This window comes from Lygodium microphyllum, chromosome 22, assembly GCF_053477565.2.
Source record: "Lygodium microphyllum isolate KBCC chromosome 22, Lygodium_microphyllum_v1.1.10, whole genome shotgun sequence".
NCBI lineage: Eukaryota > Viridiplantae > Streptophyta > Polypodiopsida > Schizaeales > Lygodiaceae > Lygodium > Lygodium microphyllum.
The window spans coordinates 99731615-99746422 of NC_141156.1; the positions used below are offsets into that span (position 1 = coordinate 99731615).

The 14808-nt window shown below is 39.8% G+C and overlaps 1 protein-coding gene and 1 pseudogene across 1 annotated transcript; both read right to left on the bottom strand.

The window, feature by feature from the left end:
• Nucleotides 1-9152: 9152 nt before the first annotated feature.
• On the bottom strand, nucleotides 9153-10847 carry LOC148017438 (uncharacterized). The gene is made up of 2 exons (XM_087663105.1): nucleotides 9586-10847; nucleotides 9153-9496 (listed from the first exon to the last, which is right to left on the bottom strand). The coding sequence occupies exon 1, from the start codon at nucleotides 10525-10527 to the stop codon at nucleotides 9733-9735; it is 795 nt and encodes a 264-aa protein (XP_087519231.1). The 5' UTR covers nucleotides 10528-10847; the 3' UTR covers nucleotides 9153-9496; nucleotides 9586-9732.
• A 2877-nt stretch (nucleotides 10848-13724) lies between these two features.
• On the bottom strand, nucleotides 13725-14231 carry LOC148017439 (ATP-dependent 6-phosphofructokinase 4, chloroplastic pseudogene; annotated as a pseudogene).
• Nucleotides 14232-14808: the final 577 nt, after the last annotated feature.

Below are 14808 nucleotides of genomic sequence, written 5' to 3' on the forward strand. Positions count from 1 at the left end.
ACAAGTTCACCTTCTTGTGCATCTTGTGGACGAAGTGGAGATTGCCGGACCTGTCCATACGCGATGGATGTTCTTCCTGGAGCGCTTCATGAAAACCTTGAAAGGCTTTGTGCGACAACGAGCTCGTCCGGAAGGTAGCATGGCAGAGGGTTGGTTGGTGTCAGAGGCATTAGTGCATATCTCACAATGGCTACCAACGGTGGAACCAGACAATGAAATGCTATGGACGCTCAAGGACGATGACAGGCTGACTGGAGATGTGGTGGTTGGAAATGGGGTAGAAAAAAGAATGGATGCCTCAATGGAAGAGAAAGTGAATCGCTTTTGTATGTTGCACCATGCCTCCATGGAGACGTGGCTCGCCAAGTACCAGATTGCAAGGCAAGATCGAGAGGAAGCGCGAGCTGAATTCCGACGCAGTACGCGTCACCGATCGATTCGATATCCCGAAGGCATGGAGGAGATGCCGCGGTTTATGTCAACACGATGGTTGCATGGAGCCTTGATCGCAGCATCCAGCGAAGGGGCAGAGGTCTCAATGGAGGAGTGGGAGTTCTCGAGGGGATGTAGTCCAAAGGTAATGAGGGGTTTAGAATGTGTCGTATCTGAATTTGTTTGCTACATCTAATTTGAGTGTTTCAATGTGCAGTACAAAATATATAGTGCAGCGTGGTCGCGCGGACGGCATTTTCGGGTGGAGCGTATTGACAAAATGCGCTCCACAATGGACTGTGGTGTCATGGCAAGGTTTGAGCAAGAGAGCCGGCGACGAGCAACGGATCCGAACACGGTTGTGGATGAGATGGAGTATTTTGGGAATTTGCAAAGTATTATTACGGTGGATTACCGTAGCTTCTCCATGATAATATTCGATGTGCAGTGGTTCAAAGTGGTACTTGGAGGAGCTGGCGCAACGGTTCGACGAGGTCCATCTGGATTTCTCGAAATATATTCTGAAAAAAAATGGATGGATTTGCGCGACACCTTTGTGTTGCCGGCACATTGTGAACAGGTAATCTTCTAGTCATTTGCTTGCTAATTGTAATACGACATGCTTTATGTCACAATGGTTTGAAGACAGTTTGTAAGTGTTTGTGAACATGTAATCTTCTATCCAAATCCCCGACAACCTCGATGGTGGTATGTTATACCTTCAACTCCTAGAGGTGCGAGAGTATACAATCAAAGCGATGTTCCAGGCATAGATGAAGAATATATGCAAATAGAGGGATCGAAATTACAAGGGGTGGAGGCCACCGCAAGCTTGGAGCCCGCATCGGCTAACAATGATGGAAATACAGAAGTCGTAGAATTTTTTGAGAATGAGGCAGACTCGTTCTTTTGTGGTGACATGTCTATCGACCTTCCAGTGTATGCAGAGTTATGTCAGGAGATTAACATGGGACCATAGAATACTTCATTCTTGGAGAATTGTATTACTCAATTCGTTGTTTAGATCTTCCATAAAGGTAGATAAGATATGCATTTTAAGATGGATTTTTCAAAAATGATTTATATTAATGCGCTTTGTATAGTTTCAATTGATTATTCTAACATTATTTTTTATCTCTGCAGATATCTTTATTTTCAGGATGAGTCGAGGGATGAGCGATGAGGAGTTTCAGGAGATGATGGCACGTATGTCTCCAGATCAGCTCGCGAGATTCAGAGAGATAGCAGATCAGGAGCTGTCTCGTTCTTCGTCAGAGCGCTCTGCTAGATCAGCTTCAGTGCGATCAGATGCTTCAGCTTCGAGCAGACGATCTCGACGCTCGCGACTTGGGCCAGAGGGAGGGACTGCGACTGCAGGAGGATCAGGGGGGTGCTGCTGTGGAGACACGGACGCGGTGTCTCCGTCTCGTCGTTCAGCTAGAGCTCGGTCACCTCCAGGATTTGTCACACCTGTGGGGACGTCCACTCCAGTTACTCCGGCTTTTGCGCAGCCGTCGGCAGATGTCACGCCTTTTGGTGGCACTCCTTTTGGTGGCACCCCCTCTGGTGGCACTCCTTTTGGTGGCACCCCCTCTGGTGGCACCCCTTTCAGTGGCACTCCGGGAGAGGGTACCCCCGTAGGTACACCGGATGTTCAGGGGTCTCCTGGATATGCCCAGGAGCGTGGACGGAGATGGGAGAGGGCCCATACGAGGCACACTCCTAGGGATTATGGATACCTAGTGGATGGCAGGTCAGGAGCTATCATCATGAATGATGAGGGGAGGAGGGTGATAGCTCGCATGAGGGAGTTGTGCCAACAAGTTTTTCGGCACAACGTCCTGGATCATTGGAGGAACATACCGGAGGGGAGCAAGGAGTACATAGTAGCATCCTTGCATGAGGAGTTCCCGGTGCCAGCCGTAGTGGATAGATTCTCTACGGGCTGGATGATGGATTGCATGCGTGCATACATGTCACATAGACGATCCGACGCACGCAAGGCAATCAAGAGTGGGGCTCCAAAGCCCGAGTGGTTAGATGCAGAGGACTGGCGCCGACTGAGGGAGGAGGGTACAAATTCGCCAGGACGTTGGAGTCAGCAGCAGGAGGCGGCGAGGGCACGAATCGAGGCCGGATCGGTACATCATCTTGGGAGTGGCGGCCACAGGACATATTTGGAGGACTTTGTAAGTTTCTCTTTTGTTTTGCTTATTTGTTTTTTTGAGATATTATTTGTACTGACAATCATATTTCTAACAGTTAGCATTTTGTTTTCTTTGCAGCACTCCATTACAAATCGTGATCCGCAAGGCCTTGAGACTCAATATGCAGAGAGGCACGGTCTCAGATCATTGATCGACCGATTGTATAGACGCGGCGGCCCAGTAAGTCTCTCATCTTTCATGTCCGTAGTTACCATGAGATATTTGAATGCATTATTGTATGGTGGATTGATATGTTGTTTCTTTTTCTGCAGAATCCGTTTGATGCTCCTTTGCAGAGGGACGAGCTTTCGGGGGACGACGATTTGTAGCTCGCCCTCGGATCCTTAGCGCTCACATACCTTTAGTTTTTAGTCTCCCGATCTATGTAGACATTTTCTATGTATTAGTGATATTGTTTTATGATTGTACCAATCGCATTTTATGCGATATCATGTATTTATTTCATCTATCAGTTTTATGATTTCAGTATAGATTCTTTTTGTTTGCAAACGCTTTGTATGCAGCAGTGCAGAAACTATTTTGTATGGCTCTCATACAACACACAGTGCTATATGTGGCAGGGCAGCTTGCTGCCCTGCCACAAAATTTTTTTTTCCTCTGTTACCGTCGCTATTTGCGTCGCAAATTTACTGCAGGCGTCGCTATTGTCGTCGCTATCAGCATCGCAAATTCTCTGCAACCGTCGCTATATGCGTCGCTATTTGTGTCGCTATATGCGTCGCATTTGCGACGTATATAGCGACGCATATAGCGACGCATATAGCGATGCAAATAGCGACGATTCCATGGCGTCGTCAATAACGACGCTTTTTGCGACGACGGGGGCAAATTTTGTTGTTTGTATTTTTGTCGCTTTAAACGTCGCTATAAGGTCTATATCTTGTAGTGCATCTTCATATTAAGTTGGATAGTGAGTATAAACCAATAAGGAAGAGAAAAAAATCCATTACTATTACAGAGTCTACGAAATATATACTCAAGTTTGAAAGAAAGAAGAATCTTGATCTTTGGTTAGATGGTAGCCTATATCCCAAAGATCCTAGCAAAAATGACACTCTGTCTTTCTATAATAGCTCTTCATTATTGAGGTTCATTGGTGATGGTTATAATGGGTTTCTAGGTTATACACTTAACTTGGTTACAAAAAAGGATGTCCTCAAATTGGAGAACCATCTTTTATCAAAACATAACAATGAGTTACTATAGAAGCTATAGGGCTATCAACAGAGGATTCATTCATTGGAGAAACACATAAAAAATTATCAACAAAAGCAAACTATTTTAGGCATTCAAAATGGACAAAAGGCTCTTAGAAATATTGAGAGTCTTAGACAAGGAGGAGGTGGTTGTAGTAAAAGAATCCAAGCAACAAGGTACATTTTTTTCCACTTTAAAAATATGAAATATGACTTTGTTTATAATTAATTGTATTGATTTGTGATGTTGATTTTGTTAGGTCTCTTCTTCAACCGAATGTAGGTGAAAGAGATTCTTTGAAAGCATCTCAATTTTATTATCATCTTCTTCCTTCAGTAGTTTCAAAAGATATTTTGGAGAAGAAGAAATTTAAAAAGGCAAAGAAACAATGCTTGGAGTCATTTATAAAGGATCATTCTTTGGATATTGAGTTAATGCAAGACACTAGATAATATTGATATCATTCGAGATGCTTATATACAACTTTTTCAACTTTTACAGTCAAATATGAAGCAAGGACAAGTACCTAATTGCATACTTTCAAGGCCATCTGTGGTTAGAACTATTAGATAGAGAGTGAATAATAAAGTGATGGAGATTCAGGGTGAGTCTTTCCGTATCAAGGCTAGCTTCAAGGGTAAGAAAAAAGAAGTTGTACTCAATGAATTTAACAATATTTTCATTGACTTGCCCACCCTACAATGCTTAATGATTAGATTCTATGACTTGTCACTAGAAGAGACACAAGGAGTGGCTAGATTTGTGGTTAAACTTGATGAAAGTGAGATTCTAAAATATATAAAACTAGAGAGGGTCTCTATTACCTTGATGAATAGAACACTTTCATCAAATCACTGCAATCACTCAATGTCATTTAGTGTTCAATCGGAACACAACATCTAGTGACTAGAGCATTCGAAGTACATACATAGAATTTTGATATATTGTATTGGGCTTTTCATCCAATACCAAAACGTGATGTTATTAAGAGACAACAAGCAAGAGAAGGGCTATTTGTTGAAGGATTTGGGAACTATAAGATTGAGTGACACATAGCTAGTGACTTAAAGACACTTAAATGTATATACAATGTATCAAAGAGAGCCAACTCTAGATCTCCTTGCCTATATTGCATATCCCTAGCCATAGAGTTGAACTCAAGCAATTGGAATAGAGCTCCCTCTATGCACAACAATTTAAGTCAATCCTAGATATTCCTTTAGTGAATGCCCATATCTGTACATTTCATGCAGTTTATAGGATAATCGAAAAACTTATTCATCTTTATATAGGATTTTCATGAAAGCTAAAGCCATAATCGGCAGCTACAATAGATGCTATAACAAAGATTAAAAAAGTCATATCTACAATTGATTTGCATGGTGATAATGCTATTATTGAACCAAATCTTCCTAAGGATGGCCATTGTGTCGCCAAAAAGCCATCTATTGGTGGAGTGAAGGCTAGAAGGTTCCTAGACTTTCATGGGAGACTTGGTAAGATGAACTCTAGCTAGAAATGGTAGCTCAACTATAAGATACAATCAGTGGAAGTGCCTACATAATGCAGTTAAGGATAATGTTGATAATGGACAAGCTCGGAATAGAAAAGCCAATGTTTGGGAAACACTAGAAAAAGTATTCTTTTATTGTGATAAAACTGAGTGGAATGATGGTGATCTCAAAGACTTTGAAAACCAATTGAACATTTTTAAAAAGCAAATGACAAGAGCTTGGGGTAATCAACACTTCATTCACTATATGGTAAAAAGTTTGCATATGTATGTATCTTTATTGTCTAATTCATATAGGGTTTTCTAATTGAATTTCTTTATTTGTTAACTATGTAGCATATTTTATACAACTATGCTCCATAATTTATCAGGAAATATGGATCTCTATCTATTTGGTTAACCCAAGGTATAGAAAAATCATAGTATCAAGAAAGAACGAAATACTTTAGACGCACAAGACGTGGAGGTGGAAGATACACAACTATTGCATGCTTTTGGCTTGGTTTTGGGGATGATTTTTTTAAATTACAATAACTTGTATTCTCTTTATTTGGCAAACATAAGGGCAAATGCTTCAAATGCTTTCAATGACAATGCTATCTTCAACATAGAGAAGTTAGATATAGCAATAACTTCCAATATTGGAAGACTTAAATTTGGCAAGTATTGATACAAAATAAGAAAGTCAAGCCATTGAATTTAGAGGGAATAAAGTCATAACTTTATGATGCAAATGATGAGCTTGATAAGCAATGTAAGGCTACCATCATTCTATTATTATCAACATAGATATACTTCAATGTTAGTGAGACTGAGAGTAGTACTTATGCATTATGGAAAAAGATTTGTGATCTCAATGATAAGTAGAGTCTTGCAACTCAGATGTATTGGCTTAAGAAACTCATAGACCTTCAAATAATGAAAGGGATATCTATATCTTTTCATTTAAATGATTCTTATTCCATTTTCAATCAGCTTACTTTGCAGATTCTTAAGTTTGAGGAGAATATCAAGTCTGAGTAAAGTCTCTTTTCTTGCTTGTCACATTGCCTGAGTCTTGGGATACATTCCACACTACTATGAGTACAAATCCTCCTAAAGGTGGCTTTGAGCTCAAGGATGTAGAGCGTGCTTTACTTGTTGAGGAAGTAAATAGGAAGAATATCGATATAGCCTATACTTCTCATGTACTCATAGCAAGAGGTAGACAAGGTGGTAATGGAAATAATAATTGTAGTAGAGACTCATAGCCAAATAGGGGCAAGTCTATGTTTTATGAGCAATCACATAGAAGTCCCGTGGTCCTAAGTCCTCTCTTATTGCCATGATTGTGGGTAGCACGATCACATAAGGCCACATTGCCATAAGATGCAAATGATAGACACAAAAAAGGAAAAGGGAAAGTGTAGGATAATGCCAATTCTTCTTATGATTTTAGCATTGTTTTTAAAGTATGATGTTAAGATAGAAGAGATAGATGCCTTAGAGTACACGTCAAATGATTAAATACTTGTTTCTTCATAACTTGATGCTACTTAGTTGACCGATGCATTGTTTTCTTACCGTCAATGTTGGCTTCTTGGTTTAGGGGCTTCATTTCATGTTACCTCACATTGTCATTTATTTTATATCTATTATATTATCACAAGTTTGATTAGACTAGGAGATGATAGTGTATTTGATATGAGATTACAATTTGATGCTGGTGCTCCATTTGTGCTTCATGATGTACATCATGTCTTGCTTTAAATGAAAGCCTTACCTTTGCAGACAATTAGATGATGATAGGTACCATGCCTCTTGGTGATTTTACATGGAAGATTACTCATGGTATTCTTATTTTTACTATAAGTGCCAAGGTTGATAGCCTATACCCTTTGGTTGTTCATGGATCTATTCATGTTTTGGCCATAACCAATCTTCCTCATGTATCTCTTTAGCATCACCATCTTGGGCATATTTCTCTTAAAGGAATAAAATTACTCACTCATTGGTAGTATTTGTTGCTTCTTGACTACTCATGTTTTGACTCTTGTGACCATTGTTCATATGACAAGTAAATAAATCTCATAAAAGTTTGGCTCTATACATATAGGTAAGCCTTTGGCTCTTGTTCATGTAGATATTTATGGTCATGCCCTATCAACCATTAGGTGGTGCTAAGTACTCAGTGACATTGATGATCATTAACACATAACGTTTGGGCCTATCCTTAATAGAAGTAAAAGGTATTAGCTATATTTCAATATTTTCTTAGTATGGTTGAGAATCAATTTCTTCATAGATTAAAATATCTATGATCTAAAAATGGTGGCGAATATGTTATTAAATATCCTTGTTCATGAAGCATCAGTTGATCACCTTTTACATGCCATCCTTGGTATTGCAAAGTGCATGAATAAGATTATTCAATAAAGAGTCTGTACTATGCTTAGTCACAGAGTCTTACTAAAGTACTTTTGGGTTGAGGCAGATACTACTATAGTTCATTTGATTAATAGATTCCCATGAATCACTATTGGTGGTAGAGTTGCAAAGGAGGTATGGTTTGGTAAACCTTTTCCAAAAGGCACAAGTCTCTATTCGTGCATACAAATGTATGCCTAATATTCTAGTTTGAAAAGTGCATCTCCTAGCTTATCAATACACCTATTCTCTTTAATGTAGTGGAACTTGATTTTCTACCTTTTTATGCACGTGAACTATTGAATGTTGTGCCTACTATGGGTGTTCAAGGATATTGTAAAACTTATTAGCTAGGCTATTGAATCTCCTTCATTTACTAGACTTTCTTTCTTCATAGACTTAATGATATTTCAAATAATTGATCTTAAGTATCTTTCTATGATTTTACCCTTAGTGTTTTGAGCCAATAATCTTAGTTAAAAATTTTAATGCATAGAAATACTTACGTAATTATGTGAGAGCATCCCAAGTCAAGGAAAATATCTCAATGCTTTGTATAGGCACATTCAAAGTCATTTGACAATAGCACTACATGGAAGTGAATTCAAGAAATTATGCTCATGTTAGATTAGCAAGGATTCAATGTTCACCTTATTGAACTTTATAATATTGTTATTATATCTATGGATGCTCATGTAAATAAAGGCCATATGGCACTCAAACTTTGTAAATGCACTATCATCTAGGTTAACTAACTAATCATCTGAGTTAGCTAACTACATAATTTTGATTTATGTGATTGTCCCAAGAAGAAGAATGTAAGACATGATAATCATTAATACATATAAGGATGAGGTTATAAGCTTGATGATAGTTTAATGGGCAAAGCATGAGGTTATTTAATACTTTAGACCAAAGTAGTTGCTTTTATCATAATTAGTTTTCAAAGATATATTAAAGACAATTTTGTATTTGTGTGTATGTGCACACCCACATGAGTGCACATGTGCATGTGTGTGGGCATATACAACACACCCATGCATAGATATGTGATATGATTTGTCTCACTCAGAATCAAATATTCATCTTATTGCACAAGGACAACAGATCTCAACTTTAATCCAAATAAGAAGAGAGTAAAAACATAAGTGACATGATGCCTAGTATTTCGTTCATAAAGACAAGAAGAACTAAGATTTTGAAAAGAATAGAGACAAGACATAAGTGATATTTTGTCAAACTCTCATAGCCTTCACTCTACAAGCTATTTGAGAGACAAGGTTTTAATTAGTCTTTTAAAAGGATAGAGTGTAAGTCAAGTGGGAGGAGTTAACATACAAAGCAAAATGGTTTTGTGGTGTTGCTTATAAATTAGGAAAGTACATAGAAAAAGATTTGGCTAAGATTTAAAGAAAAGATAACGTAGCCTAATCTCACCTTGACTCTTGTATGCATAGCTATTTGTTAATAAAAATTTACATTTTTGCTTCCTAGCTTTTTTCCCTTTGCTTAGGGTGGGTTTAGAGTCTAGACTAGTCGTCTAGACAAATTCTTGAATAGTTTTGCTTCCATGTTTAGTTGCACCACATCCCTTGTTCCAAAAGGTTTTTAAATAGCCATCCATGTAGTTTGAACCAATCCTTAGAGGCTGGGTGGTTACTTTTACAAATATACATATTAGGTGAAGTAACCAGCAAAACATTTTTGATATTGTTGTGACCTACAAATACGTGATTTGTTCAATTCGATTAGAAAGGTGTGCATACAAAGTCCATTCAATTAAAAGAGAAACTTCTATGGTAAACGTACCCAAATTAGCCCCGAAACGTATAGAAAAGGTTTGTAATAGGGGTTTGAATCCACGCGATAAGGACGGTTCTTCATTAGCGACTCTAAGGATCCCTCCCCTTCTCAAATGACAGCCCCACGAGCACCACCACCTCCACCACTCCCTGCTCAGTCATCATTGTAGCAATTCTTTTCCTCTCCGTCCTCCTCACTGCACTCCCTGCTCTCTTCGACCACCGATGGAGTGTGTCTCTCGTGCTCAGCAGGAAGCTGGGGAGGCTGACGCTGCGAATCAGTGATGGAGGAGGAGATACCGAGGAAGTTGTACTGGAGCTGGTCGCGAAGGAGGCGGTTGCGGGCCTTGGCGGCGAGGAGATCGTGAGTGAGGAGGGCGACTTGGCGGCGGAGTTGAGAGACCTTGTGCCTCAGGAAGATTAGGGCGTCGTTATTGCTATACTGCGACGAACCATCATCATCACTACTAGCAGTACTGCGCCAGCATTTACTGGCCTCCTCCTCCTCCTCCTCCTCCTTCTCCTCCTCCTCTTTATGATGATGATCATATCGACGATAATCATGATCATCCGGATGATATTGATGAAATTCATGATCATCGTGCTGATACCATCCTTCGATAGGGATGGAGAGGTCGATGCTGCGAATGAGGCGCGCCACCTGCCGCCTCTGCTCGGTCGTCTGCTGCAGAAGCTCCAGCAGTTGGGTTGTGATCACATTTACCGGAAATATTGCTGGCAGCCTCGTCGTCTCTTTATTATTATTATCATCACCTGATCTTCTTCTCTCTAGCTGACTCATACCATCGACCCCGTCGTGAGGACAGGCCGAAGCTGATGACGATGATGTTATCGCCAACAACGACGACGACGACGATGCTGAAGACGTCGATAGTCCGGACCCGCCTTCCTCCCTCATCACCACTTCACCTGATGCACTCTTTCCCATTAGCGATGACGATGATGATACTAGTTCACCTGCAGTGCTCAGATGTTGATTCACCCTGATCCTTTCTCATCAATGCATTGCTAATTGCTTGTGCACCTGCCCATAAGCCTGCCTGACCTTGCTCATCATTACAACAGTACTTATTCTCTCTTTTTCTATTGTCGCTACTACAAAACTCCTTATCATTATCCCCAACATTAGCAAAGAGCAAACCCCTTAGCCCCCAACTATTTTGCAAGCTTATACTCTTACGTCCTCCAGCTAACCTAATTGACGTCGCTCTTTCCCTCGCCCTTTCTTTCCTTCCATAGCTCCCGAAATCAAATACTTTCCCTTATATTGAGATTTGCTTGCATTTCCCTTATATTGAGATTTGCATGCAAGCAGCCAGCTACTTCAGGAGTGATTGATCCCAATGATGAACTTCTTCTTCTTCATTCACCCGAAGGGACCTACCAAAGGGAAACGTTTTTCTTACCTACCCCTCCCTCTTATAGACCAAGAAAGTAACATTTTTCCCACCCAAAGCGGCCCCTCAAGCTGGTTGTGCCTCACGTTGAGTGTGACCCAGTCATGGCTCCTTCAAGAGTTTGCTCAAAGTGATTGAGCTTCCTATCACAAGATTTAAAATGTCAAATTTCTCTTGGGTCATAATTTAATTGTGCTTATAAAGTCCATCCTTGCTCTTAATAATATAGAAAACCCAAAACTATGCTACCTTTCCACATTAAAGCTAGTACTTTGAATGAAGCCAAATGTTTACTATTTCTAAGATATCTTCTTTATTTCATCTTCCTACTTGTCACACTAATCAATATGGATGATGCACCCTTGTTTCTCCCTTATGCCTTTGAGTGAGGCACTAGCCAAAGGTACATGAGACTTCATTTAAAAAGGATAGATCTCTAGTGTGTTTTTCCTACATAGCCATTTAATTATCACCTTACTATTTGGAAAAACGAGCCTATCACCCACGTTTCCCTTGTTCATCACACAAAACTCCAAGCATTGTCTAAGCATGTTGTACTTATGTATAGGGCACTGAATTTGACTAGACCGACTATTGTGTTTCAAGGAAAATTTTCAACTTAATCATTGACAATTGCCAAAAAACCTTTGAAGTAACCACATTTTTCTTTGTGTGATATTATTATCCACCCACTTCCTGGAAGATATGTGTTTTGGTCACTTGGGGTGATCATGCAACTTATTTAAGCCTTTAAAGGTATAGATTGGTACTCCATATTAAAAATCATAGTGCTTTTATCTTTGGGACATAAATAAGGTACCAATGGTACTTGAAAAGCCTTATAAACTATCAAATAGCTTTGATGAAAATGACCTCAATAACAAAATAGGAAAACAAGAAAGTAAAAGGGAAAATGCATGATAAAATAGACCACTTTTGTTATATCATTAAGCAAACCTATTAAAGCTTCTCCAACATGCTAGACTAAAGTTTGAGCTTGAATAATGAAATTCACATGTCATGCTATAGCTCATCAAATAGATCGTTGGCGAAGGGTTTCCGAAAAAAAAGTCGTGTCCACAGGGGACCTTGACGAATTTCAAGATAGAAGATCAATCAAGCAAATAAGCGAGATGAGAAAATGATGCCAAGACTCTGTTTTATTTCTGCCAATAACAAATACAAGGTACAAGAAGAAGAAACCTGAGCGGCCTTTGGGCTTAGGCCACCCATACATATTGAAGAGAATTTCCAAGAGTATGGTCTGCATCCATGAGTGAGAAAGTGGATGAACGTGGATAATCTTCTGATCCAAGTTCCATCATGGTGGCTATTTGTTGATACTGAGATGGCTTACGGCTTGAGACAGTCTTCCAGCCCAATGCTCAGAATAAAGAAGGTGCTTTAGAACTGAAAGTGAAGTCTGCTGTGGGTACAACAATAGTTTCTGCAGGTCTATATCCAGAGGTTCAGATTGCTTACAGTCTGTCTGCCTTTCCACTTTTCTGCCTATAGCATGTAGGGATGATTTGCAACGTTGAGCAAGACTCAGAGGAGGAGGGCCACTAGCTATAGTTAATCTCTGTCAACAGTAAAACCTGGGTGTCCAAGAGGAGCTGGGGGCACTGAGCTTATCTATAAGTAAATCTAGCAAGTCTGTATCCACCAATCAATGAAAAGAATCTTGCCCGTGCAATCACACGAATTAGCATCACTCTTCAGGATCTCCCTGGCTTCCCTGGATCAGCGCTTCTTCACCGAATACACCTTATAGAGAAGAATACACCTTCCAGAGCTGCCGTCTTCCTTCATGTCACAGATTGATGACTGTTGTCCTGAATGTTGGTTGCTGATCCAATATAAATACTGTTCACATCTCCTCGAAGAACACACCCATACCAAATTGAAGAAACTGCACCCAGCCTAACATCTCCAATGATGGATGCACTTGGAGCTACAAATACATTCTGTGCTACATGGGGAGCTTTGTTTTTTCCCCTTTTCTGGATTGACGGAACTGAGGATAAAATCCAGGACTCATTGCAGATTGAACTTATTTGCAATAATTGGCTGCACATCATCAACACCAACCAAAGTCTCCAAAAAGGGCAAGAGCCATGCTAGTGCACAATCTAATTTATCATCAAACCAACTCTCAATCGGAATGCCATTATCAACCTGAAAACCAAAAGCCTGAGGAGAATTATTGATTATAGCCACCTTTGCCAAATCACGACCTAGCACTGTCAGGTCTTTAAGATAATTGCCATCCACACACACACAAGAATCTCAGAATACACAATGTCGAATCAGTTTCCTCTTTGGATCCAGGACCTGTCGCCGGAAAGTAGGGATCAGCGCACTAAATTGAGAATAGTAAGTTCACAAGGTTTGAGACTTTGACCTACTGGTGTAACTCTAGCCTTCAAGGCTATCGTTATCCTTCAAAACGGTAAGCTAGTGCTACATACATGGCACCACCCAGCCCAAAATACTATCTGCCTGCAAATACCATTACTAACTCGGGCACCCTATGCAAATGCAATTATGGTATATGATTTTGGAATCAGTATCCCTATAGAATGTTGTCATTACGATTGCGCTCCAATATTTCTGGAGTGACTAGGTTGAAACTCTAGGCACATTTCTGAATCTTTACACTCTACCGTATCTCCAAAATGTTTGCCTAAACACGAAAAAGGGCATCTAGATGTTCCTTTTCTTTTGACTATGCTCCTTCATCAGTGTGCATAAAATGTGGTTGATTGGTTGATGACAGAAGCCTTGCCCACATCCGATCTGTTATACTGATGCATTTCTGTTTCTCAGTTACTCTCGATGTAGGTATGTAACAATGCCGACCATTAACAGGTCCAACAGTAAAACAACTATATCCTGCCATGGCTCCATGAGTAACACTCTGAGCGAGAAGTGTGCAATAGACTTTATCTGTTGCATTGCTTGGAATTACATGAATCATGTATGTTGGATCAATATATTTCAAATTCAGAACATCCTTTCTGGTTTTTAGAAAGTGATCCTTCAATTTTTGCGAAAGCCATAAGCCAACATCAAGGAGAAGACGGTTTCTTGAAGCATCATGAGAATCTGAGGCTTCCATGCTTTCAGCCATATCATCAACTTTTTCATCTCCCTCATGTTCGGTAGAATCAAGTTCCAACTGATCCAGCTTCACCCATTCATCAAGTCTCCTAGTCGTCCACTTGTAGGGCATTCTTGTATTTCTTCTTATCTTAGATCCGGGATTTCTTGTACCACTTTGACAACTTCAGCAAACTACCTTGGCATCTGTTTTTTTAATATATTTTTGGCACACACACACACAAGCATTCATTCACATACATGCAGAGATAAATGCACATTGATAATATTATTTACAATGGAACGAAGTCCCAGCACACACACGGGTTTGAGACGATAACTGGAAACACACTTACGGGAAAACTAGGGTTCATACACACACAAACACGCAAGCCACAAACAGTACAAAATGCAAACACAATGACTAGGTATACACCAAACACGAATGTCACACACACAACCTTTTTGGTGGATTCCACACCTCGGATACGCAGCAGCACAACATCATAAAAATGACATTCTAGAAGTATAAATATGAACAAGTCATGACTTGATTCAAATAAATTTCATTGGATTCCCATTTTTATAGCTAGTATTACTAGAAAGCACAAAAAGTGGTCCATTTATTATACATTTAACCAAATTTGTCATGATTAACATAAGTCTTGTATTTGTCCACAAAAGTGATTTCTGCTAATCACTTTTGTGCC